The sequence below is a fragment of the Theobroma cacao genome, chromosome 1 (genome assembly GCF_000208745.1).
Source record: "Theobroma cacao cultivar B97-61/B2 chromosome 1, Criollo_cocoa_genome_V2, whole genome shotgun sequence".
Classification (NCBI taxonomy): domain Eukaryota; kingdom Viridiplantae; phylum Streptophyta; class Magnoliopsida; order Malvales; family Malvaceae; genus Theobroma; species Theobroma cacao.
In genome coordinates, this window is record NC_030850.1 from 1182211 (window position 1) to 1206268 (window position 24058).

The window sequence follows — 24058 nt, forward strand, 5'->3', positions numbered from 1 at the left end:
TGGAAAAGGGAGAAACATTCATTTAAAATAATTCTTCATTTCATCATGTTTGAGGATACTGGAGAGTTTTTTTGCCATTTAAGTGGTGTACTATAAGGGAATGGGATCTTAGACCATCTGAGGTTTTTTTTTCTTACGGTTTTATTTTTGGTTTAAATTAACAGAAGATGCCAGGGCCACTACATTCTTTCGTGGTGATTATATGACAATTGGGTGGTTAAGGGTTAAACCCCCAACCCTTTTGCCATTCGTATTTATGATATATGCTAGGCTGAATAGAGAAACTAAAGTGGTTATTTATCTCATCAAATAGGCATTGCTAATTCGGTTTGACTACCTGCAAGCAGGGTTTTAGTTTGTTCAATGACTGCATAATTTAGTAGCTTCTGCTTGATTACCATGAGCTCTTACCCGTTGGAAAACTTTGAACTTTCATGTTAGTTCTTAGCAAGAAGTTCTTATAACATATGCTGCACATTTCCAGGTTGAGATAAATTACAGACAAGAAATATCAGCAACGATTATGAGCTATGTTCCCATTTTCTGTGCTCCAAGCATCTTTAAAATTTCTTCATGTGTAAAACGAGGTTAGAACAACTCTTACAGGCTACAAAGTAGAAACACACCCACGAAGCAGAAAGGACTAAAGCAGTATTTGAAAAGATGGCACAAATGAATGCATGTGAAAGTTTCCTTTTTTATTTTTAGGATGTCAAATAGTTGGAGCCAGAAAGCTCCTATATCTTGTGGTCGGATCCACTTACACTATGTTTGGTAAGAGGGAAGGAGAAAGAAAGGGGATGGAAAAGAAACTAGTGTTTTTCTCGTTCCTCTTTTTTTTTTCATCTTCCTATCAAACTGTTAAAGGTTCGAAGCTGCTTTCTAAGAATTGAATTGCCTGCCTGCCTGGGAGTCATGTAGCTTCCCTTCAAGTGACTGATCTGGTGTTGTCAATATCAGTAGGTGTTTTATGCGAGACAGCAACTACTCAAAATTTTGGATCAGTTAGCTGAATGTTCATCAATCAAGTCCTGTTTTTCTCATCTGTTTTTGTTTTTTTACCAAACAAAAAGGAAAGATATTTGCACTACAACCAACCAATTTTCCATGGCCAGAAATGCAATCTAACTTCAGCTTTGCTCTTCTGTTGCTGTTAATCTAGAAGGCAATACCCTGTGTAAGATGATTTTGATATCTTTGGTGGTATTCTCCCTCCACTTTGGCCTGGAAGATGATTTAAGGGAGGCAGTGAAACAAGGAATTTTATACTACCATAAATGTTATTATCAACTCGCATCTTAGCATTTGACTCATTGATTGGTATATTATACCTTATTTAAAAAGTAAGGTTCAAATCCCTTTTCTTCTAAATATAAAAAAAAAAATTTTTATTATCAACTCAAACAAAAAAAAGGAAAAATTAATCCATTTGAAGCTCAGACATGAAGAGTTAGATTATGTCATCCCCACTTGCATTCAATTTTGAATGACCAAAAAAGGGCCCAAGGTCCTCGACTGCTATAAAAAAAGATGGTGACATGAGAACTAACACCATGATACACAGTCCCATCGGTTTGTTAAAGATCATTGCAGCTGTACAAATTCCATTTCCAATGGCTCCCTTTTGGTGGGGATAAAGCTTCCAAGTATCTGTCTGGTTATATCTATCCAATGAGACTAGAAAATATATTCTTTTTTAGATATTTTTTGAAAAGATCTTTCCTGGATGGGCCAAACTACTGGTAGTTGCATAAGGGGGTGACTGTGATTGGCAGCTTCCTCTTCATCTTAACAGTTGGAAAGTAGATGATTTCATCCTCCTGAGTAACCCATCTGCATGTGATAAGAGAAAACAGAGTTGTTTTGAGTTTTGACAGACTGTAAGAGATGGCAAATCTGGATAGAATTGGTGGGCTTCTGATGACACCTACTACCAGGGCATGGTAGCTAAATATCAATTCTTTAGCTTCTTCTTAGTTTATGTCATTAAATAAAAGCAACTCTCAATCATGTGGGATTTTAATGGCCTGTTGGATGTACATTTCCAAGGCCCTTTAACCATGGAGGTATCCCATGCTTCACGGGATCGAGTTATAGCAGCAGCAGAAGATATGTATGATTAAGGAAGAACAAGATTGATTAATTACCTGTAACTGGTGACAAGATGGTGAAGGAAGATTGAAAGCTCTAGCCTTGACAGTTCTAAACCAGGGCAGAGCCTCTGCCCACCTCCAAAGGGTGTGAAGCTATTGTTGTTAACAGCAGCTCCAAGTTTCTGCAAACAAACAAAATTATCATCAATGGAGATAAAACCTAAAGCATTTTGGAGTTAAATTGCTTATACAGATGAACTAAAATTCAAGTGACACTTATCTTGTAAAGTGGTGGAATTGTTCACAATTATTTAAAGCTTACCTCCCATCTCCATGGATCAAAACGATATGGGTTTTCATAATTTTCCTCATCCATATGAACAGAAATGAAAGATGCCAGGACACACCATCCCTGTGGTATCAAATAACCTGCAAACAACCATAAAAAAGTTTGGTCCAATGAAAAGTGCTTTTCCTGATTTCTGCAGAGTCAATCTTAAAGAAATTCTACATGAAACTACCTTTAATGTCTATATCCTTGAGTGCTTTCCTCCAAACTCCATTGATGATATTTGCCAGTCTAAGAGTTTCACTTATCACCTAGCAAGAGCAAAAAGAAAAGGAAAGCTTCATGTAATATGCAACTTTTTTTTATGTGAAAAGGAAACTTTTACATCATCTCCTTTGAAATTTGAGACTCACATTTTGAGTGAAAGGCAAAGACAAGTAGTCAGTCCAACTATAGTCTTCAGCAGAATTCATCATCTTCTGCTTCTTCAGTTCCATGTTCTCCTCCTGCACAAATCAACATCATCAATTACACAAAAGTGTCATGACAAACTTGCTTTTCAAAGTAAGAAGCCAACGACTTTTCCATTGGATCACTTTTCCTTTATTGTTTCTTCAACAAGGAAAAAGAAAATAAAAAGGGGTAACAGACTTCAGACCTGTCACGTATCTTTACAACAATTTCAAAGACTTTCATTTCGTAATTATGGTAAGAACCTTCTTTACAAAATTACAGGCTCCCCCCCCTTCAATTCTAACCTTGAAAATAATTGCCCCATGAATTTCTTCTTCATGTACCTTTTCCACGGAGATCTTAACATGAAACCGAGGGACAGTTTTGGTAGTTTTGGTGACTGTGACTACACCAACACGGTTCAATTCCCAGTTCAATGTTCAATCTGTTTTGAACTTGTGAGATAAATTTTGGGTTGCCAAATATCTGACCAGCCCATACAGAAACTTGCCAATTCTTGAAAATTTTCTACATTGTTGCTACAGATTCGTGGTTAAGATCAACCGTTTTTAGCTTCAGTAAGGAAACCATGCCCAGGATTCCTCTTAAACAATATGGTTCATTGCATTAATCAAAGTTCAGTTTCTTTGACAGAGGAGTACAATTGGAATATGATCCTAAGTACAAATAGTAAAGTCAAAAGAAAGGGTTTTTCCTTTTTCTTTGTTCCATTGGAAAGAAAACTGACTAGGAGTTAGGTAGAGCTGTGATAATCAAAGCACAGGCAAGGGATGAAGAGTTAAGAGAAAAGTGACAGTACTCTTAACTCTTTACAGTATGGTCTATTTTTCGACACAATCTGGGGCCCTCCACACGTACAATCTGTCTTGCACGTGCGTGTACTCGTGTGTCTAAGGAAACTAGCTAGGAAAGAGGCTTCTCCATTCCCAAGGAAAAAATTAAAAGAAAAGGGCAAGAGAAAGTCAAACAGTTGGCGTTAGGACTAACTTTTGCAGATGGAATCAAAATGATCCTAGCCGTGGGATGGAAAAGGTGAGAGCTTTTTTATGTTTTTTAATCTGTTTTTATTTATTTATATTCATGTTACGTACCATCAACTGGTGGAGAGCAACAGGGCAGTCACTGAGGAATTTGACAGCTAGGGTCATTGCCATGGGAACCGTCTCTTCTCCAGGGATCATCATCTCTATTATGTTTCCGCTGACGAAATCCAACGGTAGAGATTGCTTGTCGTTTGCTTCTTCCCTGTCACGTAGCAGCACGTCCACCGCATCATTGGCCATACCTCTTTCGTCTGTTTTCTCCATAGCCAATTTTCTCTCCTCCACAATCTTTTTCACCATTTTCAGTAACCTTTCTTTGGCCTACAATGAACCAAAAAAAAAAAGAATCCCTTGTAGATACCCTACAGAAACGGTAAACTGAAGAGAAAGATAAATCCAAGTGTTCTCTTTTATTTATTCACCTTCAAAGATTTATATAGTCTTGTTCCTGGAAATTTGATGGGTAAGCAGATTAAGCCTTTGATGAATTCTTCAAATTCTCTCTTCAGAAAGTTCAAGTCTTCTCCAGGACCAACACTCATCAAAACTTTTACCAAGACATTGAATGTAATCTGAGATGTCCATGAAGCAGAAAAATCAAGCTTCGTCAGAGTCAAAATATCAGTATCATTATTTGGAATCAATATTTGTTTAAGTAGTACTGTACTATTTTGAAATTGACCTTTTTGGTTTCTTCTTGAACATGTATCAGCTGCATGTCTTGCCATGAGCCCAAAGTTAGTTTGACAGAGTTTTCAATGTATCTAGTGACACGGCTCTTGAGTTGTGGGGATCTCAAGAAACCTCCGAGGAGTGCATGAACTCTCTTCTGAAGATTCCCATTCATCTGAAGGATGGAATGTTCGCCAAGCAACTCCCGGATCGATTTGGGGTAAGCAGGGATAAAAACATTGCCATGGTTCTGTAAAACCACCTTGTTCACGTCGGGATCGGTGGAAACAATGATGGGTGTTCCCAAGATGTGAGTTTTGAACACCGTCCCATGCCTGGAAAAGAGAGAAGAGAAACTAAGCAAAAGGCCAAAGCTTTTGCTTTATTGCAGGGCAGGACTTCTTTTATTGCTTTTTGTTTTGTTAGCTTCATTGATTGAAGTCCACAGAGGGGGACGCTATGGAGTTCAAAAATGGAAAAGAAATGGTGGTTTCGTTGGAAAGAAAAAAAAAAATGCTGAAAACAATGGAGAATTTGGGTGCTGTTGGTTACTTCCTGCAACAACCAATAGGCTGGAGCTCCAAAACCCAATGTGCTTTTGCTTTTGTCCTAGTAAGTCTTTCACTTGCAAACTTTTTTAGTTAATGTCACCTTCTATTTTTGAAGCTGGGAAGGCCATTGGAGTAGTTATCTGTCATAGCTCATTAATGATAAAGAATTTCTTTTTGGTACATATCATTCAATGTAATCAATTTTTAGGCACACATTTGTTCCCTTTTATTTAATGTGGTAATTAATTTTTACAAAGAATTTGTCTGAATTATATAAGGGGAATTTGGGGCCTAGTCATTGAGGCAATGTCCCCATTGACTAATCAAATAATGTGAAATGAAATGAAGAGTTCAAATTAATTCCATTACTAATTTTTTTTGGATGAAATGACAAGTTACATACCAGTATTAGTGTATGTATAATATATTGATATTACAATATTTAATTGCAAACCAAGAAAATATTAGTCATTCCATCCACTCTCAAAAATGGAAAAAAAGAAAAGAAAAGAAAAAGAGAATTAGTGATGTAACTGAATGGCATCCTTTAGAAAGGGGGAAGGGTAGATTTTTCTTCCTTTGGGTTATATAAATATAGAAAACTTTTACCACTACATGCTAATTGCTATAAACTCCTTATGCCAACAAAAAGAAAAGAAAAGAAAATAAATAATAATAATAAACCTTAAATTTATTGTTACCCCACAAGGTTATGTTTTAGCCTGCATGTTACATGATTTGATAGATAAAGAGTCCTCTAGTACTATAAGAAATTCTTTTGTAGTACTAATAATAATCAGAATAATTTGTAATGCCATGCATGCCCTTTTATAATTATAAAAATTTGGGAACAATTAGAACTTTATAGGCTGTATAAGCAATATTTTTACATAAAATAATAAGAAAGATGATAAATTTATATTTAAACCAAAAATAACAAAAATATAATAATTCTGATATGATGATGATGGAGCAATGATTTGTGAATCTAGGGTTTCCATCATCCAAAGAGAAAAAGCAAGCCTGGTAAACTAATAAGACTAATATTAAAAATTTAAACTTAAAAGAATATATATATATATATACATATACATGAATATACAAATGGAGCCATGGACAAAGGAGGGAGGGCAAAAGAACAAGGAGCAAGAAGAAGACAATCCCAAAAGCAAGAAAACATATACAGTGGGGTTAGAAATTAAGGAAAAGGAAAAGCTCACAGGGATTTGCGTTTGTCCATGAAACTGACAGGCCGGGAGGTGTAACCACAAGCAATGAAGTCGAGAGTTTCTCCTATGAAAGGCCAACCCAAGCTCCCTTTAGGAACCCCACTTTTCTTTGCTACTACCTCTCCTCCTACGCCTACTCTCTTCATCTTCTTCTTGTGCCAAAACCAATATCCTACCAAGACAGCACCCATCAACACGCTAAACAATCCTATTCCCCGGTCCATCTTTCACCAAAATAACCAAATGATAAACCCTAGACTATTTCTAGCAATAAGCTGCAAAGGTTTTTGCCCTTATGAGAGACCTTGGGAAAGTTCAGAGTGTTCCAAAATACACATGGGGTTATTAACCTGATCACTTCATGCAGCTCTAGCTTTTTTGAGAAAAGGAGAAAGAGAGAGGAGAAGGGAGAGGGAGAGGGAGAGAGACAGAGATACTACTTGGCAAGTGAAAAATAATAAGGAAAAAGCTCTTTGTCCTTGGTAAGGGAAATGAATGAGAGGGTCATGGCTATCTTGAGCGAGAGATTCGGAAGATCTAGAGGTTGCACCTATCATTAAATGAGTTGGCCATTTTGGGTGCACCCAATGCTCCACGCTTGTTCATTTTGTCTTCTCTTCATTTTAGATAGAGATGTACCCATCCCTGCGCATAATAGAGGAAAAAAGAGTGGGGTAGGGCTTAAAGGCTTCTTGTTGTTCTTCTTCTTCTGCTAAAAGAATTAATCTTCTTGCTCTTAGCTGTTTTCGATTCTTTCAACAATACTAAGACACATTTCATCTTAACAAATAGTATCAAACCTGGATGGAAAGTGATCCTGTTTAAATTCATACAAATCTCAGCATGGAAAAGAATCCGAGCTTGGTTGACACTTGTAACCAACGTGTTAAAAAAGGAAGAGAAGTTAATGAGAGGTGTGAACAGTAGGTAGTATTACCTTTTTCGACTTCTCCCGACCTTTAAGAAGGCACGGAGAGAAGCCCACTGGGCCTAACGTGAGGGCGCCGGAATTGTCAGCCTCTTTTTTCTTTAATGCGAACAGTAAACTAGATCATCGTCTTGTCTTTCATCATCCTCCAGTACTCTCACAGCCACCACCACCACTACCCAGCCGCCCACTGCCTCTCTCTCCCTTTCCTTTCCTCTCTCTTTCATGCATTTTTATAGTTTTTCTGAGAATATGTGCAACACACACCCATCTTTTGAGGTAACTGTTTATGAGTTATGACCCAACAGAGAAATCCAAGTGTTTTTTGTCTTGGCTTTATGTCAAATGGGATTGCCTACTGCCATTTGCCATGGTTGAATTTTTGAAGGCAACAAAAGAAAGTGGTCCGTCCTCTTGCATGCGAGCCATGTGGGGTTTGTGCGATGGGGGCTGGCTGGTGAGAGGGGAGAACATGCGTGCGTGCTTTGACCTCTTTTTTTTTAACTCATGATGAGTGAAATCATATGATTCTCTCAATCATGTTATATAATTTTATCCATGATGACCCCCCAGCAGTTTCAAAAATCTAGTGGAATCCCTTGCCGCATATTTGGAAATGATTTCCCTGTGCTCTTAATTCCTGTTCAGTCTGTGGAACAATCATGGGCGGTAAAACTTTGAGGTTTCAATCTTGAATTGAAGCCATCATGCAAGTGAGATAGAAATGGAATTATTCTTTCCTTCCCATTCTATGTATCAGAAGGAAAAGATGAGAGAGACAGAGAGAGAGGACAACTTAGCATGTCAACATCATTTTCTGATCATTTTGCTCTGCCAGACGAGGTAGAGAAATGTCATGGTCGTTCAGGCTAGAGTAACAGCTACCATAATTAAGATGCGGGGCAGCAGTAGGGCCTAAGAATCAATTTTCTGCTTTCTACAATGCATCAGCCAGCAATATGTAGAGTGAGAACAAAAGGAAAAGAAGAAAAATCCGCAGCCACAATTGCTTCTATCCTCTCTTTATGGCAATTGGTATCGACATGTATTCTCTACCACATTCTGAAAAAAATTACAGAAAAGCACCTCTTAGCCATGTTAAAGCAGCAGCTTCAAATAGAAAATTTCAGACTTTACTCTGTATTCTTAGGCTCTCGTGCTCTCGTGCCCATACCCTTTCCTTGGCAGGACCAACCTAGCACAGAATTTACATCAAATCTCCTAGGAACAAATGTCAATTCTACAGCAAGAAGCTATTCTAGCATTATGAAACAAGAATGAAAGTGCTTGTAATTTCATTGCAAATAAAGGGAACTAGTAATTAAAAAGAAAAAAGGCCTAACGCACGCACATCAGTAAAAGGGCAGCTCTGGTTTTCAACTTCTGCTACCACAGGCAACTGCTGCTTCCTCCACGTTGTTGTAAAATGTGCTTAATTTAGTTATGGCAAGTGCCGCTCCAAAAAGTGATGCTCTTGTAGTCTTTGTTATAAGAACTTCTACATAATCACCAACAACAGGATTCCTTTTGTTATCCACTTGATCATCTCGATCTTGCAAAGGAAGATTGATAAATGAAACTCTATGGCCTCTATCACTTTTGCCAATAAACTCTATATCTGGAGCTCTCTTGTTTGGGCCTTCAACCAGCACAAGTTGGATGGTTCCCAACTGAGCATCATAGTGTTGACCAGTACTTTCACGGAAAGCCTCGATAAGTTCTGTAAGCCTCCTTTGCTTGACTTTTTCAGGAACGTCATCAACATAGTTTCGGTGGGCATGAGTTTTTTCCCTCATGCTGTATGCAAACATGTATGCCATATCATAACCAACGGCCTTTATTAGGCTTAACGTGTCTGTATGCTCCTCCTCTGTTTCACCACAGAAACCTGCACAAGATATCCAGATGATGAGAGGGCAACACCAGAAACTGCAGGTTAACTTTCTTATACAGGGGAGATGAGTTATTGGTAGCAACTCTAGCAGCAGTGCATCTGTGGATCATCTAACACCAACAGCTGCAGTAGATTCACTAGGCATAATTTTGCAAAAGATATGGACAAACAAGAGAACAGAAAATTTTACTAGTTTTTGGTGATAGGTTGGGAGAGTTATTTATTACCCACTATTCACCAGTGGTGCACATGTGCCTATTGTGCTCTCTACCAACCGTGGAATCTGAGGCTCTTTTTCAGAAGATTAAGCTTAGATAGATTTTTAACTCCTACTTTAAAAAGCATGCTTCTAAAAGAAGCACAAGCCTGGCTCACGCTCTAACAAAGGTGTGAGTCTAATTTTATGTTCTAAAAATGAGAGTCCTTTCACTTGATTAATAAACAGAACAGAATAGACACCTCAAGTGTAACAGTTAGTGGAAATGGCATTTCCCCAAAAACAAAAACAGCAATTTGTACTACATTTTGCATGTTAATCAATAGAAGAATACTCGAAACAAGGAAGATGAAGCTATGGTACTTTGCAAAATAGATAAAAGAAACCAATAAGCTCTCTGTAAAGACATGCGATCCACCATATTAGGCAGGACAAATGCAGAAAAAGCAAAATGATCAGGGCTCGATTCTCTAAAAGAGAAGTCTTTGATCCTTACTAAGAGCATAGCCCAATCACCATCACACCCTAATCGAAACAGCAATAAGCTTGTTCAAAAGGCCCAACTTCACATCTCCTAGTTGACAATGTAAGTGAACATCTGGTTCATTGCAATCCCTTAAGGTAAAAAGGAAGGAAATTGATGTGACTTTAGGCATTAAGTAATATTCCAGGCAACATCAAAAAATTATTATAGAAACCCTATGGCAGATTAAGAGATTATTTTTTGGGTGGAGTGGTAATATTTCGCATAGATAACTGATGTCATTCCTTCATACTAAAGGGCAACTGTCTAAGTTTTCACATCTAAGTATATAACCAAAATAGTAAAACCACAATAACCTTATAAAACCTTACCACATATGAAATCACTGCTTATTCCCACGTCTGGAATGATCCTGCGTATCTTCTGAACAAGGTCTAAGTAAGCCTCTCTACTATATCCTCGACGCATTCTTTCAAGCACTGTGGTACTCCCTGTTTGTGCAGGCAAATGTATAGACTTGCAGATATTACGGTGGTCTCGCATCAGATACAGCAACTCATCCGGAAAATCTTTAGGATGTGGGGATGTATATCTGAACCTCATTTCGGGAAACTCAGTAGAAAGTCGATCTAGGAGATCAGCAAAACGCAAACCCATATTTTTCACCTTACACATGCTTTTAAAGCCTTCACTCAATGCCCAATTACTTCCTGGTTCAACTTCTTTTTCAATTCCAGAATCATCGTTATAACTATTCACATTCTGTCCGAGAAGAGTCACCTCCTTTACACCTTCTTTCCAAAGCTCCCCAACCTCCTTCACTATAGACTCCACAGGACGAGACCTCTCTCTACCTCTAGTAAATGGAACGATACAAAATGAGCACATATTGTTACACCCCCTCATCACAGAAACAAAAGCTGTAACCGAATTTTTCGAAATCCTGACAGGACTGATATCTGCATACGTCTCTTCAAGCGAAAGAAGAGTGTTAATCCCTTTCTGACCATAATCAACCTCTTCCAACAGCCTTGGCAAATCTCTATAAGCATCTGGCCCGCAAACCACATCAACCATCTTATCCGAATCCAGGATCTTATCCTTTAACCTTTCAGCCATACATCCCAACACCACCACTTTCGGAGGGTGCAAGGACTGCGACCTTCCTATAGCTACATTGCTCTTCCAATGCCTCTTTAAAAACCAAAAATAATTAAGCCTTTGCCATACTTTTTGTTCCGCGTTGTCCCTTATCGCGCAAGTGTTAATGAATATAATCTCTGCACTCTCAGGAACTTCCACAGTTTCACTATACCCAGCATTCTTCATAATTGATAGCACAATTTCCATATCGTTTATATTCATTTGACACCCATATGTCTCATGATAAATTCTACCTTTTGAAGCAATTTCCGAAGCTGGTGCATCACTAGACAAAATTCTAACACCAAAAAAAATTGTTTTTTGAGGTATAAAATTCATCACTTTTCTTTACTATGCACTTTAATTATTAAGACACGGAAAAATTGATATCAAAAAGGGAGAGAAAAATAAAGTAATTGACTTACTCGGGATGTGGTTGAGAGGCCGTGAGGGAAGCTTGAGCGACGAAGTGATGGAGAGTGGGGACGCCATCGCCGTTGAGGAGGCGGAGAGATTGAGAGAAGCTTCTGGAAACATCGAGAGCGAAACTTTTCCCGATTGCTCTTCGCGGGAAAAGGCGACGAGAATTGGAACTAGAAGCGGAAGGCTTCGAAGAGAAGAATCTTAGAGTGTTAAAGCAGCATCGCTGGTGGACTCTGACGCAGCTGCCGGGTTGGCTAAAAATGGAGGCCATCAAACCAACTTCTCAGTGTGTGCTCTGTGTTTGCTTTCCCGACGCAGAAGTATTGAATAGGGGGATAGAGGAAGGGGAAGTCTCAAAACGGCAGCGTCTTAGTCTCAGCAAAACGGAGAGGGGGTATTATGGTCATTTTGAATTAACTTCTAAGTTGCGTCTATAAATAACGTTGGCGGATAAGTTTGGCACGTCTGCAACGGAAAAAAAAACCAAAAAAAAATTGAAAATCGGAAATGGAGAAGTTGAGAGCTACGAGCAATCTCCGACGATCATTGAAATCGCTTCTCAACCGTCGATTAAGTTCCGGTTCAGGTATCATCAGCTGCCGTCGCTTCGGCTCCTTCTATTTTTTGGTTCTTTTGTTTCAAAATTTTGAGTATTGTTGTAAAATTCAAAATTGTTTTTTCTTAAAACAGATTTTACGCATTTCAATCAAAAGAGGAGTTTTCAGACGAGTTTTAATTGGATCAGAGATTACAAAAGTGTTGGAGAAGTGAATGCGGTTCAGTACAGATATTTCAGTTCAGTGTCGACGCTTGTTCAGAGAAATCCTTCATTTTCGACGTTAAATTCCGATGATATTAGTTATTTCAAGGGGTTACTAGGAGAGAAAAACGTTATTCAAGATGAGGATAGGCTCGAAACTGTAAATACGGATTGGATGCATAAATACAAAGGCTCCAGTAAGCTCTTGCTTCAGCCTCGAAGCACTGAGGAGGTTCGCTTTCTAATTTTGCTCTTCAAAGCTCTCGAAACTCTGTTATATCTTCGGTGATTTTACATTATTTTTCTATTGCAGGTGTCACAGATTCTTAGATATTGTAATTCAAGATGTTTAGCTGTTGTTCCTCAAGCTGGAAATACTGGTCTTGTTGGTGGAAGTGTGCCTGTTTTTGATGAGGTAATGCCGATTTTTCGGAGCTATTGATCGATAATCTGTTGTCTGATACTCTTTTTGGTGGATGCTTTCTTCTTGTCTTATACTAATTAAATTGCTTTTCTCTGATATAATTCTCAGGTAATTGTCAATGTTGGTTCGATGAATAATATCATAAGTTTTGACAAGGTATGTTTTCATGTCGTTTTTCCACTTTGTTTCTTGCTTATTCTTTTTCTTGCCAAGTATACAAACATAAGGATCTTTTTTTGTTTTGAATTAAGGTTGTGCAGTGTGGATTTTACTTAGAAGAATTCGTTTAGATCATTATGAATTTCTTATTGGACTTTGTGAACAAAGAAGAAATAGAAATGAAATCCTAGAGGTATAAGATATCCAACTATTATATTATAATAATGTAAAACTATAACTAAATTTCTAACTAGTCCTGATTAATTCTAAATTCTAAATGAAACTGCTTTAAATAAAGGAAAAGAAAACTAACCCCACCATATCACTTAAGGTATAAAGTAGCATTGTGCATTCCAGTTCCACATCAATATATAACATCATAACACAGTTATATATGAAATATGCTATATTTCAGGTCAGTGGTATATTGGTATGTGAGGCAGGCTGCATATTAGAAAATCTTATCTCTTTCCTGGACAACCAAGGGTAATTGCCTGCTATACTTTCAATGCCTTTTCTCGATGGACCTGTAACTTTGTTCGACTTTAGATGCATACTTGTACCCCTGTCACCTTTATCTGTGGATATTGATCTATCTTCACTCATTTTATGAGTATATGCTTTATTTCAGATTTGTTATGCCTCTGGACTTAGGTGCAAAAGGGAGCTGTCAAATTGGTGGAAACGTTTCAACTAATGCTGGTGGTTTGCGCCTTGTACGTTATGGTTCACTTCATGGGAATGTACTCGGTAAGAATTCTGCTTGTTAATTGGACATCTATTTTCTTCAATTTACACTTATTTCTTCAACTTAGGGTGGGTTTAGCAATCAGAAAGGGAAAATGAAAAGGAGCCTACTGAGTTATGCATATGCCTTCTAATATGAAAATTTTAGGGTGTTGCATTTCCTCAAGCTGGTTATATGAGGTTAACTCTTAATTTTTGAACCATTATTGTGAAGCTTCATTTTTTCTACAGGTGGAGTTTGGTGGCTGATAGCATGGTGTGTGCACTATCTATAGGGAGGGTAGCCTGAACCTTGTGTGGGCATCATTGAACAATTTGCATTAATACTTTTTAATAGGATGTTGTGTCCAAAATTGCACATCTAAATAGTAAAACATAAAAATAAAATTAGCTTCCTTAGGTTATATTCCTTTCTGCTTAGGAGATATGCCCATTTATTATTATATTTTAGGGTTTCAGATTCATGGTTGTTTAATAGTCTTTCAAGTATTTGCAGTTTTTTTGGGCACTCACATTGAAGTGCTTGAAGCTTATTCTCTAAAAGAAAGATACATAATGTTTGGACACAGATTACTGTTTAATAGTGAAATGATATGGAAGAAAGACCTTGAAGTTCAAGAGCTCAATAACCTAGCCATTTAACTGACATGTTAACTATTCCAGTATTCAAAACCTGCTATCAACTTATCTTGCAATTTTTGATATCAGATATCTTCTGAATTTATTTTGCTCATGCCAATTCCATCTGAAGCCTGCTTTCCCATTACCTCGTAGGTCTTGAAGCTGTTTTAGCAAATGGTGATGTGCTTGATATGCTTGGGACTTTACGTAAAGATAATACTGGGTATGACTTGAAGCATTTGTTTATAGGTGTGCACCTTATGCTTTATTGGTGGAATTGCTGCAAGTATTGTTTTCATTAGAGTTTACATCTTCACTTATATTTCTTCTATCATCTGTGTAGGAAGTGAAGGATCCTTGGGAATTGTAACTAAAGTTTCTATACTGACCCCTCCCAAGCTGTCTTCTGTAAATTTAGCTTTTCTTGCATGCAAAGATTATTCTAGCTGCCAGGTTTGATCTACTTCCTCACCATAAAACATCTTTTCTTGGGAACAATTTATGCTAAATTAATGCAGAATAATAGGATAATAGACATCATTGTTATCTACTTTTCATTTTCTTCCTCCTGTTTATCAGAAACTTCTCGTGGAAGCAAAAAGAAAACTTGGGGAGATCCTATCTGCTATTGAATTTTTGGATGACCAGGCAATGGTTTTGGTAAGCTTTCTGTCCCATACTCTTAACAGGTTTTTCAGTCTGTGTCTCATAAAGCTATTATTATTAGAGCTTTTATTGTTGCTGCTAAAATCCTTTCTTGTGGCTTCCATATTTTGACTGGACAAAGGGTTGATGCTAATTTTTTTTTTCTGATGAATTAAAGCATACTCCTGCAATCTTAGTTGTTTCTGGTTGAATGAAGGCTGGAAGCATTTCTGATTTGTTATTGCATTATATCTGCCAGGTTTTGCATCATTTAGATGGAGTTCGGAATCCGTTACCCACCTCAATGCACAACTTCTATGTTCTGATTGAGACAATAGGCAGTGATGACTCTTTTGATAGGTAAATCTTCATCAATTGGTTTTTATTCATCTATTGGTGCTAAACTTTCTCTTTATACATCTTTTCACTTTCTTTTGTCTCAATCATTTACAGTAGAAGAAACACACACACTTAACAGAAGTTCAAATGATGATTGCAAGACAAATATGCTGAAATCAACCTGCAGCTTTAAACTTCTTGAATTGAACCTTCTTTTGGATTTTTCGTTGTACTTGATGCTGTCAAATGTTCTTTCATTAGCATCTATTTTAGCTCTTGGGGCCCTTCAATATCTCCATGAGTTTACAAAATTATAAATTCCTGCAGGGAGAAACTTGAGGCCTTCTTACTTAGCTCAATGGAAGGTGGTTTAATTTCTGATGGTGTTCTTGCACAAGACATAAACCAACTATCCTCATTTTGGCGAATACGTGAGGTTCCCATTTGAATACCATATTCTTCTTCCTACATATTTTTTTAATTTATAATCATTGCAATCTCTGCATGAATGGATGTAGTTGTAAGGTTCCTTTTCTTACATTGCAGGGTGTACCAGAAGCATTGATGAAAGCTGGTGCCGTTTACAAATATGATTTGTCATTGCCTGTTGAAAAGATGTACAATCTTGTGGATGACATGAGAGTAAGACTTGGTAAGCAGAGTTGTTATTGATACAAATATGATTTGTTAAGCAAAGTTGTTATGTTTTTTTTGGTAATTCAATGTGATTGTGTGGTTTGTAAATTACTTATCCAGCATTTCACAGCATAGAAATGTCTTTAAATTCTGCTTAGGATCTGCATCTCAAATTTTCAGGTAATTTGGCGAAAGTAGTTGGATATGGTCACCTTGGGGATGGGAATTTGCATCTTAATATTTCTGCTCCACAGTACGATGACGCGGTAAGGTCCTCCTGTATAATTTGAAGAAATCCTTCCATATTTGTATTAATATCTGTAATATTGCAGATTTTAGAACAAATTGAACCCTATGTCTATGAATGGACATCTAAGCACCGAGGGAGTATCAGTGCTGAACATGGCCTGGGATTGATGAAAGCTAACAAGATCTATTACAGCAAAACCCCTGAAACTGTGAGTTTTTCTCCGAACGCAAAATGATACTACATATTTCTGTTTCCTGGTTTCTCTTTGTGAGTTCATAGTTGCTTCATGAAGAGTGTCTAAAAAGAGAATCTTTTTGGATAGGTACAAATAATGGCTTCCATCAAAACATTGCTTGACCCGAATGGGATCCTCAACCCATATAAAGTTCTTCCACACTCAATCAATCCCTAGAGCTGGGCCAGGGAATGCTACCGGCGAAGCCTTTCTCCCATCTCCAAATTCAGTCTCCCCACTAAGAGCATTTGGCAAACTTTGGAATATGTCATGAAAAAGATGCCACTATGGAGGTGAGCTGAAAATGGGGAAAGGGGGGGCCAAGAAACTTCCATAAAGAATATTGATCTGGCAAACAAAGGGCATCGCCTCCGGTACTATACAGTGAACTTTGTATAATCATTGAATAAGAGATGGAAACGTGTTAAGACTCTCAGGTGCATAAAATTGCAAAAATAAGTTGGAACTTGTTGCACCAGCTTAAAATTTATTAAGCTTTTCTGTATGTAAATATTCTATGCAAGTTGACGTCTCTTGCATCTTTCTTAATGTGCGCTCAAGCCGTTTGCTGGTAGGTTTATGGCAGCAAGCAAATTGCAGATCCAAGGAGGCCAAAGACCATTTTGCCAATTGCATCATGCATCTGCTCTCTGGGCAAATACAAGGTAACCACTTGTCAGGATTTTGTGAAAGTGATTATGTAACGACAAAGAGACAATTTGGTGTTGAAATAAGGAGTTTAGGCCTAACTTTAGTATGAAATGAAGTAAAAAAAAAAGGATTCTTGGTTGTCTTTTAGAGCATCCTTCCTTCATTCATTTATTTATGTTGTAAGGCAGAATATATGTAGTGGGTTTGACATATAGGGTGTTGCCAAGACCATCTTTGTGGAAAAGAATTAGGAAGGGACAAATTGCAAAGGAAAGCACCAATTAGCAAGGCTGGAATATGCTAATCCCCTGATCTTGCCATGTCCATAGTTTCTTAAAATGGAGAAATGAGAATAAAAACATTGGAGGAGTCAAAGAGGTGGGCATATTGCCTGCCGAAAGAGAAAAGTAAGATCCTACGTTGGATTTTCCTAGTTGTTGTCGTTGGATAAGAAGGAATTAGCAGCATTGCAAAAACAAAAAAATAAATAAAAATAAAAATCTACCACCAAATCTGCCTCTGAAATTAATCCCTGGCTAGACATTTGTATTTAGAAATTGTAGTTAATGCCGATCCATAGACAGCACAGCCATGCGTTGACGAGCCATCGCACCTTCTCTCCGTCATGATAAAGGATAAGAAAATGACTAGCGTGGAGGGATGATCCATTTCTAGACATGAGCTTGTCTTATGTTTTGTTTGCTTTTTTTTTTTTACTTATTTAATTTTAATTTTATGTCAAATTGGATAATAAATAAACACTATAATTCAAAATATCAATTTAATATTGAATATTTGATTCAATTATAAATGCATAATGCATGTATTTTTCATTTAAAAAATAAAATTTGAATTTATTTTTTTAAATCGAGAAAATTATTTCAATTTAACTTACTTAATCATATAACTTAATAAATTACACTCCATTAGCATGATAAAAAGACGAATAAAATGAAAATTTACGGGATTTTACTAATAAACATCCAAGATTAGTGTAAATGAAAAACATAAATAACAAATCTAAGCTCTGTCGGGTCTCGGATCACGTTGGATGGTAATAGAAACGACATCGTTTCGATGGTTGTCGAAGGGCTCCTTGTCGAAATGAAAAACCGCCTTGACCGAGTAAGTAATAAGATGATAAAAGAAGGAAAAAAAGACATCGATCAAAGGGGGAGAGAGAGGATACGGTGGGGAACGCAAAGAGGGTCACTCTTTCTCTGTCTTTGTTTTGTCAAATAAGAAATAAATCACTCCCTTTCTCTCTTTCTCTTTGTAAAAAGAAAAAAAAAAGAAAACTCTCTTTCCTTTCCTTTCCTTTCTTGATTGATATTTTCCCTTTGGATTGAGGCCAGAAGGCCCGAATACGACAGCCGAAGGCCAGAAAAGCATGACCAGCTCCTCCGCCTCCGCTCGCAAGGTTCCTCCTTCAATCCTCCTCTCTCTCACTTCACTCTCTCTCTCTCTCTCTCTCTCTCTCCCTCTTTTTNCGCTGAGTAAGATAGCGTGCAACCGGTTGCAGAAAGAGCTGGTGGAGTGGCAGGTCAACCCTCCCTCCGGTTTCAAACACAAAGTCACCGATAATCTCCAAAGGCACTTGATTCAATCATTTTTCCATTTTCTTTTAGATCGTCTGCTTCCCTCCGTCGATTTCTTCTTCTTCTTTTGCTTCTGTTCTAAAAAATTGGAACTTTTTTATTTGAACAAAAAAATTCAGGTGGGTGATTGAAGTAAATGGAGCTCCGGGAACTTTATACGCCAATGAAACCTATCAGCTTCAGGTGGATTTCCCTGAACATTACCCTATGGAAGCTCCCCAGGTTTACATTTAATTCAAGAAACCTTTTTTTTTAAAGATTTTTTAATTTAATTTTATAAGAGGTTGTCTTTTTTTATGATTTTGATCTTTCGGTCGCAGGTGATTTTTCTTCATCCGGCACCTCTGCATCCACATATTTATAGCAATGGCCATATTTGTTTAGGTACTATTTTGTCATAAAATTGCTCTGTTCTTACAATGAATTTCAATTTCTCGGAGGTTTTTGATTGATTTTTATCTTACTTTTTGCAAGTGATATGTCATGATCTGATTTGTCTCTTTGCTTTCATCTTAATTTTTGTCTATTTATCCTTTGAAAATGATGGGCTTTTGGTTAGTGTTGCGCCTTACTCATCTGTTGTTACCTTCAAAAGTTTTTCCCTTTGTTTTCTTGGGAGGATCTTTGGTTATTATGTGAGACTATTCTTACTGATATTTGGATGTTATTGTATTATGCGTCCTTCTTCCTATCCTTTTCACCAAAATATATATGGAAAAAAAGTAAGTGCAATTTCTAAGTCTCCAAATATTCACTACAACTGGCAACAGAAAAACCTTGTTAGCTTTGTCTTTACATATGTATATAATAAAAGGGGAAAGAAAGGGGAAATTGAAATTTAAAGATTGTTGCCCTCAGTGAGTAGTATGGATGTTTTTTACTTTGTAAGACTTAAAAGGAAACTGATTTTTCTTTTATTGGGTTTTTTCTGAAATGGGAAGTCGGTGAACTATAGTCTACCTTTTCCTCCTCGTTTCCTGGCTGTGGTATGATGTTGTTGTTCTGTTACAGTAATAGGGTAATCTGTGCTGCGTTCTTTTGAAACACATGGCTTCCTTCACGAGGTTGTGAAATGTTATTATCTTGTAGCCTTTTACAATGTCAACTTGCTTGTTAATTCGTTATATGGTTTCTTCAAGTGGACAGGGGAGGGCATAGTAATAGCTTGAGAAATGAGCTCAGGATAATATTTTTATCTACTTGCTATGCCTTTTTAACATGGTTTGCTAAATTCAAAGCATAATTGATATTGTTATTTTAACTTATGTTTTGTAAAATTCAGATGCTCTCTCTCTCTCCCCCACACACATGCAGATGCACATGCATGCACATTGATAGTGATGTTGCTCAGTTTTCACATGTATGTGCTTTACCTATGTTTTATTGCATAACTTGCAACAAGACAGACATATAATACATGATTTCTCCATTGTATTTTGTAGATATCTTGTATGATTCATGGTCCCCAGCCATGACAGTTAGTTCTATCTGTATCAGCATTCTCTCCATGCTATCAAGCTCAACTGTGAAGGTTTGAATATACATCCAATTGACTTTCTGGGGGCTTTATTATACCACTCTGTCTTCATGTCATGCTTGTTCAGTTTGTGTCATACATAGGACATACTGCCAATTTTCATTTTGGGCTAAAATTTCCATACCGGGAATAAGCACTACTATTTTCTGTAAATGATGGGCATGTCCTAAATGATTTCAGATAAGATGGTGATGTTGCAAATATGAGGGGAGATTGGTATCCAACTTCTGTTTCTTTAAATCCACACAACTCCTTTTAATACTATTAATTATGCTTGCAGCAACGTCCTGAAGACAATGACCGCTACGTAAAGAACTGTAGAAATGGGCGTTCTCCCAAGGAGACCAGGTGGTGGTTCCATGATGACAAAGTGTAATTGCAGGAGCATCTTGCTGCGCCAATTAAGTTCAATAACTAGAATAGGCAAACAGCTTCGTTTTTTAAGGACAATGGAAAAAAAAAAGGACAAAGCACTTTCCCAATCAAAAGTTAAATGCTCAATAACTCCTGTAAATGGTTATGCTGGTATTTTGTAAAGAAAGAGAAAAGTCTTTCTTTCTTTAGCAACTTGTAAGGAACAAACGGGCTCACAAGGCTGATGGTGTTTAAGCCATGCGAGAGATGCTCAGTGCACTGTAAGCACGCCAATGAGAAAACTCTATATCTTTCCGAAACCGTTCTCCAAACATTGTGAGTTTTATGATTGTAACATGGCAGCATATGAAACTGATGGTTCATCCGAGTCTTGTGTTCTTAGCGTTGCATATGCTGGATCACCCTCACTTGAACTTTCTGTTTCTATACAACTGATGTTGATTGTACAAGTCGCAGGGGAATGACCAAGTTTGAAGAAATTCCGATTGCACGGTCCAAGACTATCCTATTGTATCTTTATTGGTTTTAAACACAACCTGAAATCTATTTCTACCGGAAATTGGGATTCTAAACTAATTCTAATATCGAGTGGGAGTGGGACATGCCTTTTGTTACCCTTATTTAGCCAGCGGCAATGCTCTGGCTTTTGTCCGATGACAATCTCAGTAGTCAAGTAATTCCAGAATGGTTAAGAACCTATCTAGGGCGGAGCTAATTAATTTTTATTGAGGGTCAGAGGTTAAAAAATATAAAAATTAAAAATTTTTAATATTAATATTTTAAACTTAACTATTAATAATTAAAAAATTTAAAATAAATAATAATTTTATATAAGATGTAAATAAAAAAATAAAAAAAATTATAATAATACTTTAAAAAAGTTTTGTTCGATGATAGTAAAAATTCTTTTAAATATAAACAACTAAATTATTTGTAAGAAATTTATCATTCATTTTGTTTTAAAATCTTGTCTTTATCGATATAAACTACTAAAAAATTAATATAGTCAACATCTAATATTCTTATTTTGTTATATTTAAGTTTTAATACTAACTATTAAACTATAATGCATAAAATATAAATAGTTAAATATGATATATATATAATTAATAATTTCTTCTTATATTCAAGATAATTTCCTTTCAACTAAATATAAAATGTAAAACACATTAAAAACATATACTCAAGATAATTTTTTTTTATATAATTAGGATTAATAAAAAATAATATATTAGTGAAATTTTAAACAACAGCCAATAATGCAACACTTGAAGGTATATTTGAGAATTACATATACAATAATTAATTTTTTAATTTTTAAAAATTAAAAACATTAAAAACAAAATTCACATAACAAAAAAAAATCATAACATGTAGGAGATATGACATATATAATAAAAAAATTATAATTGATGATTCGTAGAAATTTAAAACGAAAAATCTATAGAAACTTAAAATATATGAGTAATTAATTGAAAAAACTAAATAAATATAAATAATAATAGTAATATAAATAAAAAAAATTAAATAAAAACTTTACTTCTTTATAATTTCATAATATAAGGATAAAAAAGAAAAAAAAAAGATGGATGGAGAAACTTAAAAATTTGAGTAAAATTGAATAGAGTTTGTAAAATTATTTTATTATTTTTTAATTATATTAATTATTTAATAAAAATTATTTTAAAAAATCATTAAAAATATATAATATATAAAAAATTTCAAAAATTTTGGGGGCCATGGCCCCCCCAAACCAGAGGGACGCTCCGCCCCTAGGCCTATCGATATGGCCAACTAAGATTCAAGCAATGCATATTAACCGGTGCAATGTATCAAGTACATCGCTGACGAGGTTAGATGATGACTTTTAGATTAAAAAAATTGGAAAACTGCGGTCAGACTGTGCCTGCATGACGTTCCTTGCCCTGGAAACAAGTTAGATACGTTAACTTCCCAGTGATCGATTCTTTTTTAAATAATTTCAGGAGTCGTCTATGGGCGCCTTGGTCTATTTTCAAAGTTTCTAGTTTTGACTTCTTTCAGACACACCAACTACCTAATCGATTGTTTCATTGTAGCAGTTCAACTTAACTGGTCGCCATTGATCACCACAGGGCTGCTCCATCCTTTCAAACGGACGGGACCATGAATGACGTGACTCACCAAAGGATCAAAACAAACGGGATATGGCTGCATATAGCAGAGCAACGGACAGGACCGCTGGTTCTATTGCTTCATGGATTCCCAGACATATGGTATTCATGGCGCCACCAGATTACTTTCTTGGCTAACCATGGGTACCATGTAGTTGCTCCTGATTTGAGAGGCTACGGAGACTCGGATTCCCCACTCAGCCCCAGCTCCTACACTTTTATGCACCTCGTTGGGGACATCATTGGCCTGCTTGATCATTTTGGGGAACAACAGGTATTTCCACTTTCGTTAAAGACATGGGCGTGTACATGTTTTCCGATTGGTGTTGTGTAAAAAGGTTTTTCTCTGACTGTTTCGAGTTATTTTTTATGGCAAGGCTTTTGTAGTTGGACATGACTGGGGAGCTGTTATTGCTTGGCATTTATGCCTGTTTAGGCCTGAGAGAGTCAAGGGATTGATCAATATATCTGTGCCATACTTTGATAGAAACCCGAAAGCCAAATATGCTGATGCCTTGATTAGAACATATGAGATGGGTTTTACATCTCCCAATTCCAGGTAACTTTTCTATCTAATTCAGTCAAGGCATGCTTGTTTTTAAGGTTGTTATACTAATCACTGCTTTGGGGAGGATTTCCTTAGGAACCAGGAAGAGCAGAGAGGGCATTTGCCAGGCATGATTATTTGACAGTGATGAAGAAGTTCTTGTTGATGACACAGACTGATAATCTGATAGCTCCGCCCGGCGTGGAGATTATTGATTATCTGCAGACACCATCATGGATACCACCATGGATTACTGAAGAGGAACTCCAGGTTTATGCAGACAAGTTTCAAGAATCTGGCTTCACGGGTGGTTTTAACTACTACCGTGCTATGAACTGGTGAGTTTCGGCCTTCTATGAATGTTGATGAGTTCATATCTATGAATGTTCTTCCTCACAGAACTAATGTTCAAATTGGTAACCGGAATTGGGAGCTTACTGCACCTTGGCAAGGATCGAAAATCCTGGTTCCAGTCAAATTCCTAGTAGGTGATAAAGACCTGGGGTTTGAAAACGCTGGTGTAAGAGAATACGTACAGGGTGATACCTTCAGGAGCCTTGTTCCCAACCTGGAAGTTGTTATTCTAGATGGTCATCATTTTCTCCAGCAAGAAAAACACCAAGAAGTTTCCCAGGAAATTCTTTCGTTTCTTCGCAAATTTCCTGCAGAGTAGCAGACTTCTCTGGGTTTTCATTATGATCGCCATTCCGCTTAAGTCTTTATTCTTTACTAAGAAAAGAAGGCATTCATGACTAGTTTTGATTTATTATTTTCCTCTGTACACTTGTCCTGTATGGTTATGGACTAGAAAGGTACCTGCAATTACCACAATTAAATCGGAGAAGTTAATTTCAGCATGGAGAAACCTCTATGAGCACATCCTTGTTCATGAAACTTTCTTGACATTGAAAAAGGTTTAGAAAACTATTGATGACGTGTGG

General features: G+C 36.8%; 5 protein-coding genes across 6 annotated transcripts; 3 read left to right on the top strand and 2 right to left on the bottom strand.

The window, feature by feature from the left end:
- On the bottom strand, positions 1409–7603 carry LOC18610843 (3-epi-6-deoxocathasterone 23-monooxygenase). Its single transcript, XM_018123415.1, has 9 exons — positions 6343–7603; positions 4582–4906; positions 4322–4471; positions 3948–4220; positions 2796–2888; positions 2615–2693; positions 2416–2522; positions 2148–2275; positions 1409–1833 (listed from the first exon to the last, which is right to left on the bottom strand). The coding sequence occupies exons 1-9, from the start codon at positions 6573–6575 to the stop codon at positions 1737–1739; spliced, it is 1485 nt and encodes a 494-aa protein (XP_017978904.1). The 5' UTR covers positions 6576–7603; the 3' UTR covers positions 1409–1736.
- LOC18610844 (CDK5RAP1-like protein) lies at positions 8263–11790 on the bottom strand. Of its 2 annotated transcripts, none has more exons than XM_018123405.1 (4): positions 11443–11790; positions 10246–11315; positions 8631–9167; positions 8263–8341 (listed from the first exon to the last, which is right to left on the bottom strand). In XM_018123405.1, exons 1-3 carry the CDS (start codon positions 11709–11711, stop codon positions 8656–8658), a joined length of 1851 nt encoding a protein of 616 aa, XP_017978894.1. In that variant the 5' UTR covers positions 11712–11790; the 3' UTR covers positions 8263–8341; positions 8631–8655. The 2 variants fall into 2 exon arrangements, with proteins under 2 accessions (XP_017978894.1, XP_007046802.2); XM_007046740.2 differs by having other exon boundaries at positions 8263–8474.
- LOC18610845 (D-2-hydroxyglutarate dehydrogenase, mitochondrial) lies at positions 11898–16830 on the top strand. Its single transcript, XM_007046743.2, has 15 exons — positions 11898–12026; positions 12131–12432; positions 12514–12615; positions 12733–12780; positions 13199–13269; positions 13415–13533; positions 14305–14400; positions 14495–14604; positions 14731–14811; positions 15056–15156; positions 15463–15571; positions 15682–15787; positions 15952–16037; positions 16104–16229; positions 16344–16830. Exons 1-15 carry the CDS (start codon positions 11948–11950, stop codon positions 16431–16433), a joined length of 1626 nt encoding a protein of 541 aa, XP_007046805.2. The 5' UTR covers positions 11898–11947; the 3' UTR covers positions 16434–16830.
- LOC18610846 (probable ubiquitin-conjugating enzyme E2 16) lies at positions 18081–20794 on the top strand. The gene is made up of 6 exons (XM_018114441.1): positions 18081–18328; positions 18398–18500; positions 18625–18727; positions 18826–18889; positions 19948–20036; positions 20323–20794. The coding sequence occupies exons 1-6, from the start codon at positions 18298–18300 to the stop codon at positions 20416–20418; spliced, it is 486 nt and encodes a 161-aa protein (XP_017969930.1). The 5' UTR covers positions 18081–18297; the 3' UTR covers positions 20419–20794.
- Positions 22373–23994, top strand: LOC18610847 (bifunctional epoxide hydrolase 2). The gene is given in 5 exon segments (XM_018115145.1): positions 22373–22844; positions 22948–23098; positions 23101–23129; positions 23214–23454; positions 23540–23994. Coding segments are annotated over 5 exon segments (954 nt in total). The 5' UTR covers positions 22373–22562; the 3' UTR covers positions 23791–23994.

What these genes read in the sequence shown, in the direction of transcription:
- LOC18610845 (XM_007046743.2), top strand. Translation starts at nt 11,948, where the DNA reads ATGGAGAAGTTGAGAGCTACGAGCAATCTCCGACGATCATTGAAATCG. An exon ending in ATGACCAGGCAATGGTTTTG is followed by an intron (nt 14,812 to 15,055) that starts GTAAGCTTTCTG and finishes TATATCTGCCAG; the next exon opens with GTTTTGCATCATTTAGATGG. An exon ending in CATTTTGGCGAATACGTGAG is followed by an intron (nt 15,572 to 15,681) that starts GTTCCCATTTGA and finishes CTTACATTGCAG; the next exon opens with GGTGTACCAGAAGCATTGAT.
- LOC18610843 (XM_018123415.1), bottom strand. Translation starts at nt 6,575, where the DNA reads ATGGACCGGGGAATAGGATTGTTTAGCGTGTTGATGGGTGCTGTCTTG. An exon ending in TTGATCCATGGAGATGGGAG is followed by an intron (nt 2,276 to 2,415) that starts GTAAGCTTTAAA and finishes GTTTGTTTGCAG; the next exon opens with AAACTTGGAGCTGCTGTTAA. An exon ending in CATCTTGTCACCAGTTACAG is followed by an intron (nt 1,834 to 2,147) that starts GTAATTAATCAA and finishes TATCACATGCAG; the next exon opens with ATGGGTTACTCAGGAGGATG.
- LOC18610844 (XM_018123405.1), bottom strand. Translation starts at nt 11,711, where the DNA reads ATGGCCTCCATTTTTAGCCAACCCGGCAGCTGCGTCAGAGTCCACCAG. An exon ending in GCCTCTCAACCACATCCCGA is followed by an intron (nt 11,316 to 11,442) that starts GTAAGTCAATTA and finishes TTTTGGTGTTAG; the next exon opens with AATTTTGTCTAGTGATGCAC. An exon ending in AAGCAGTGATTTCATATGTG is followed by an intron (nt 9,168 to 10,245) that starts GTAAGGTTTTAT and finishes TATCTTGTGCAG; the next exon opens with GTTTCTGTGGTGAAACAGAG.
- LOC18610846 (XM_018114441.1), top strand. Translation starts at nt 18,298, where the DNA reads ATGACCAGCTCCTCCGCCTCCGCTCGCAAGG. An exon ending in GTCACCGATAATCTCCAAAG is followed by an intron (nt 18,501 to 18,624) that starts GCACTTGATTCA and finishes AAAAAAATTCAG; the next exon opens with GTGGGTGATTGAAGTAAATG. An exon ending in ACCCTATGGAAGCTCCCCAG is followed by an intron (nt 18,728 to 18,825) that starts GTTTACATTTAA and finishes TTTCGGTCGCAG; the next exon opens with GTGATTTTTCTTCATCCGGC.